This window comes from Myotis yumanensis, unplaced genomic scaffold (assembly GCF_028538775.1).
Source record: "Myotis yumanensis isolate MYYU_CA2020_CCGP unplaced genomic scaffold, mMyoYum1.0.hap1 SCAF_6, whole genome shotgun sequence".
Classification (NCBI taxonomy): Eukaryota; Metazoa; Chordata; class Mammalia; order Chiroptera; family Vespertilionidae; genus Myotis; species Myotis yumanensis.
In genome coordinates, this window is record NW_027223757.1 from 22,423,614 (window position 1) to 22,429,194 (window position 5,581).

At 52.2% G+C, this 5,581-nt stretch overlaps 1 protein-coding gene across 1 annotated transcript; it reads left to right on the top strand.

Annotated features, from left to right (window-relative positions):
- The first annotated feature begins 477 nt into the window (after positions 1 to 477).
- Positions 478 to 3,363, top strand: TCF21 (transcription factor 21). The gene is made up of 2 exons (XM_070419259.1): positions 478 to 1,170; positions 2,839 to 3,363. Exons 1-2 carry the CDS (start codon positions 721 to 723, stop codon positions 2,926 to 2,928), a joined length of 540 nt encoding a protein of 179 aa, XP_070275360.1. The 5' UTR covers positions 478 to 720; the 3' UTR covers positions 2,929 to 3,363.
- The last annotated feature ends 2,218 nt before the right edge of the window (positions 3,364 to 5,581 follow it).

A 5,581-nucleotide genomic window follows, 5' to 3' on the forward strand; every position in this document is an offset into this window, starting at 1 on the left:
GAGGTAGCTGATCTCTGCCTGGATTTTAAGTGGCGTTTTCTTGAGAGGGGGAGGCAAGAGGGATGCTTGCGAGATTCGTAGGTGGAAGGCCCAGAAAAAAAAAAAAAAAAGATCTGGTCGTTTTCCTGAAGTTCGCTACGTACAACCAGCTATGACCTCTTAGGGGGGAACGCAGGCCTGAGGAGCTGGGCGATGGGCGATGGGCGATGAGCACGGGAGAGGGGCTGTGCGTGCGCCCCGCTCCTCCTAGGCCCGGCTCCAAGGGGAAGAAGGTGATGGTATTTCGTGTTGCTGTTGAGTAGATTTACGCCACAAGTTGGAAATCAGGGCCTGCGAGTGAGTTTCCCTCCGGTTGTGAAAGGGGTCTAAGAGCGTCGCTGGGGCCTGGGAGGCCCCTCCCCTGGGCTGCAAGGATCCGCCTCTCTATTCCCCAGATAAATTCCTAGTGTCCACCAAATTCCTCAGCGCTCTCTCCCTCACAGCCTCTGCGGCCACGGCTCCGGGGTGGGGAGCGGAGCGTCGGTTTCCTTCCCAAAGAAGCCCTGGCCCGGGCGGCTCCTTCTGCGAAGGGGGAAGGGGTGTGAGACCCAACCAGAACCCCAACTCCAGCTCCCAACACGCGGTGGCTGCTCCACCCGGCACACGAGGGGGGCCCACTGGTTTCCGGGTCTCTCTGTCCTCTCTCCCTCCCCTCTCTCCCTCGCATCCTCTCCCGCAAACATGTCCACCGGCTCCCTCAGCGACGTGGAGGACCTCCAAGAAGTGGAGATGCTGGACTGCGACGGGCTGAAAATGGACTCGAGCAAGGAGTTCGTGACTTCCAACGAGAGCACCGAGGAGGGCTCCAACTGCGAGGCGGGGTCTCCCCAGAAGGGCCGCGGCGGCCTGGGCAAGAGGAGGAAGGCGCCCACCAAGAAGAGCCCCCTGAGCGGGGTCAGCCAGGAGGGGAAGCAGGTCCAGCGCAACGCGGCCAACGCGCGCGAGCGGGCCCGCATGCGGGTGCTGAGCAAGGCCTTCTCCAGGCTCAAGACCACGCTGCCCTGGGTGCCCCCGGACACCAAGCTCTCCAAGCTGGACACGCTCCGGCTGGCGTCCAGCTACATCGCCCACTTGAGGCAGATCCTGGCCAACGACAAGTACGAGAACGGGTACATCCACCCGGTCAACCTGGTAAGTTCCCCGGGGAGGCGGCGGTCGGCGCTGAGTGTGAGCGCGGGTCTGGGACGCCCGCACCTCCGCTCCCTCCCGCCCAGCGCCGGCAGGGGCCGTGGCAGGAGATCCCCCGCCACGGCCCTCGCTCTCCGCCCTGCCAGCCGCCGGAGCGGGGATGATTTATGCAAGTGTTGGACGTGGCAGCCCCATTAAGAGTGTGCAAGTGGACGGAGCTGGCGATCCCCTGGTCCCCGCACCATGGGGGCTCGAGTGGAGGGACTGGTGCGGGACGGGACGGGGAACGCGGACCAGAGGCTGCGCCCCAAGAGGCATTTTATGAATCCCTTGAGTCTTCCTCTAACTAGAGAGTAGAACTCGATTTTCCCCTCCAGTTCTTGCAAATAAAACCACCCAACTCGGTTTCATTCCCAAGCACCTATAGGACCGTTAGACATGGACACGTCATGTCCCCCATACTTGTCATGTGAGTCCTCAACCACTTCAATAGTCTGCGCTTCGCCTGTAGGTGGGTTGACATTTTTAAATCCCAGAAGTTCTAGCAAATAGCAGCATCATTAGTACATTCTCGCCAGTACTGGTGTAATAAATAATATTGAAAAGGTCACTTTCATCCAAGATTTAAGAACATTTTAATTTCTTATTTTTAAAAGTAATGCTCATTGAGCCTAATGGTTTTCTCACATGCATTTTACTGTGAAAGAAACATATTTGATTCTTTTATCATTTGATTTGATTTTAAAACGTACAGGCACCAAAGAAAAACAACGCTTCCAGCCCCTCTGTTTGTGTCTGATAAGAAGGAGAGGTTTTCCTCTTAGGAGTCGTCTTATCTGCCAGCGCTAGTGAGAGAGGTTTGAGGGTTTGAATTGTCTTCTCAACAGAGTTAGTTTCAGAATTTGGGGGGAGGGGTGCAAAACCACATTTTGCCTCGAAAAATATTTCCCCCTCCAACTCAAAGTTTGTTTTTCGAATGAGATGAGTCAATAGCTTTTCAAAATCAGGAAGTCAAATGAAAGCAGTGCCTTCATTGACATTTTACTGCTGCCTTTATCGTCAGTGAGCTTTATTACAAAACGCCCAGAAGAGAAGAGGTTATCCTTGCTCAGCCCAGTAGGAAGATGATCTTAAATAAAATATGCGTGTATATTCTTTCATTAGTGTTTTGTTTTTGTTTTTTCCCTAAGAGGTAGCGATTAATTCAGAGTCTGTGGTCAAAGCCCGCATTTGTGATGGAGGACAGGGAAGTCGGCAGGGGGAAGACAGATGGGCGAAAAGCAGGAGGTCCGGGAAAGCTGACCAGGGCCTCAGAGAGGGCCGAGGGCGCCCCGGTGCCTCCCTGGCGAGAAGTCTTCTGGGCTCCGCACTGTGCCCCGGCATCAGCTCCTTGGGCTGAACGAAGGGCCTCCTCTCTTGGGTTTCACTTTGCCCCCAAGAAGTGGACTCTCCTCTCTGCTCTGCCTCCCCGAGCTGTGCCTTGAGCCAGTGCTGCTTTTTGCTTTATCCAGCCACGAGGCTCACTGGGGCTCCGAGGGAACTGGAGAGATAACGGGTCTGGGAGACTCGCTGCCTGCCCCCGCCGAGCCCTCTCCTTCCCTCTGGGTCAGGGAACCCACCCCATCCCTCCTCCATGGCCACTTACCGCCTCCACCCTCTTCTCTCCTGCAGACGTGGCCCTTTATGGTGGCCGGGAAGCCAGAGAGCGACCTGAAAGAAGTGGTGACCGCGAGCCGCTTGTGTGGCACCACGGCGTCCTGACCTTGGAGGTGCGAGTCTGGGAAAGGCGCGCTCCCGGGGGAAGAGCCCCGCGAAGGCGACCCCTGCCCTCCCTGCTCCCTGCCCCTGCTTCCCCCGCCAAGCTCCTCTCCCCGGCCCACCCCGCGAGAACACTTTACAGCGACGAGGAGATTCGTTTCCAAACCGGAGGAAATCGGTTGTGCTGACAACGATTCCCATCTATTTAACTTTATTCCTGGTACCGTGAATGACTCTGCGAGCCTTGCTGGTCCAAGTGCAATATGTAATTATAAATATATGAATAGCTAATAAGAGCCTATCGATGTGTATCTGTTGTACAATATGTTGTAAAGTGTAGATCATAGAATAGCTGACTTTGACAGTCACATTTATAAAGTAATTCACTCAAAAGATATATATTTTTTTCAAACAAGTTTTTCTACTTTTTGAAAATAAATCTCTCTTTATATTGCTAAAAGCCCTGACATTGGTGTGATTTAAAAAAAAAATGTTACTTGGAATAGAAAAGTGAAGGACTATGGGAAAGCTTGATAATAAAAATGGTTCTTTCGCGCCTCGATCCCAACTTCCAGAGATAGGAGAGGATTAAATCCGATTTCCACTCTGATGGTCCAGATCAGGTTTCGCACTGAAACTTCAGAAACACCTCTGACCTCCCAGGTTCCCAGGTTATTTTTAGGACAATTAGAAATAATGTAACCGTAAACAAAGAAAGAGCGGGGTTAGAGCTATTGTTACACAGAAAAGGAAACCCTGGTGTTCATGTATTCCACAGTGTAATTGCTGACATGAGCAGGAAGGTGAACTCCCAGTTTTATAACTTCCCAGGCGAGGACGTGGCACCCGCGGTCAGAAACCAGTGAAGCAAAGCTGGGAGCTATGAAAAATGTCAATTCCATAATCCTTAGGAAGTATTTTCCGATTCTCAGAGCGCTACAACATGCATGACATATTTCTTATTAATAATTAATCCATTTTAACAAGGACCCTGCCTGCCTGCCTTTCGGTGAAGGTTAGCCAGTGCGTACAGCTCCCCGCCGCGACTTCCGGCGGCCTGGGTTTTAATTTAAACATCTCCCAGGCTGCGGAACAGCTCGTTGGGGAAGATTAAGTTGAGATAAACAGAGAGGCAAGGCCCGGGAGCCTGGGACCCGGTTCCCGCGCTGCCCCAGCGCAGCCCGCGGCAGCCCCCGAGCCAGATGCCACCGCGGCTGTTTAATGTTCGGGGTTATGACCGCAGTGTTTACAAGACGTCTTCGGTTATTTATACTGTTACTCCTCGCAGAGGGCCTTGAAACTTCCGCTTCATTTGCTCTTTCTTTTCCATTTTTTTTCCTTTCTTTTTCTCGATTCAGTTTGGTACCTGGAGGAAGAGCTCCCCTTTTTCCCTCGCCGCACTCACCTCTTACTAACCCCAAAGGCGGATGAGGGGTGGAGTCCTCAGCTTGGCCCTCACAGAGGGGCTTGTGCAGAAGAGGGAACCATCCGCCGCCGCCGGTGATCAGTTAGCACCTTAGCAAGTGCAATTCATTCTCCGAGGGCAGGGAACTGAGGCGATTCCGCATCCACCTGCCTGTCATAGGCCTCTCAGAGGGCTTTTCAGGGTGTCCTTCTACCTCCCCCCACTCCAACTGGACCTTGAAGAGCGCATTTCAAGATCTGGACACCTCCCTGATACCCAAATCCTCCTACCAGAGGAAACTGCCCTCACCTCCACCGGCCGGAGTTCAAGTCCGCGATGAGTCTCAGCGTGATTCAGTTTTGGGGGTTTCAGATCAGCACATTGTCTAAGCAAACGAAAGGCTCAAACTTCTGCGCACTCGGTGCAGGCGGCCCCATAGAGGAAAAACTTCGTGCTCATTCTCTGAGGACCCCAACATGCAAACGAATTTTTATAAAAGTCCAGGTGCTCCCTGCCTACCATTTGAAACCTTGACTTTAAACTTGAGACAGGAGGCTAGGATTTTTAAACAAGTGGGGTAAGCTCTAGTTCCGGGTCCAGTGTTTTCCCAAAAGGGACTGGGTCATCAGTTTTCTCATCTCTGCAGATGGGGATAAAGGTGATGATGATGATGATGATATAATACTTTTCTTCTTTTGCCTCACAAAGCGTTAGTGGGCTCAAATGAGATTATATGTGTGCAATTGATTTCTAAAGGAAAGGATCCACGCAAATATCTATTACTGTTATTAAGTGGCAGTGAGGTGTCTGTGCTAGACCCAACCTGAAAGTGTGTCAGGCAGGAAGCTCCAAAGAGTGTATGTTTATAATGTACAGGCGATGGCCTTTTTACTGTAAGAATCAGAACACTTCCCTTGGATGCTATGTTTAACCTCACATTTCTCTCTCTCTCTCTCACCTTTACCCTTCTCCAATGTCCTCCGACTTTGTCCAGGGCACTTTGCAAATGTGACTGCTTCCTAGAAATAGTGAATACAGAAAAATTTAGAGAGCAAAGATGGGGAGTGGGACCAGCAAATAGAAGGGCTACACACATGGCTGTCTGGCTGCGGGGAAGCCCCACTCATAGGGCCCTCGGCTCTGGGACCTGGGTGCACTGGAGATGACACAGTTGTCCACTGAAAGGAACAAGCAACGCGGTGGTGATTACTGTGCTGTGGCCACCAGTAGCCCAGAGAACAAAACCTGCTT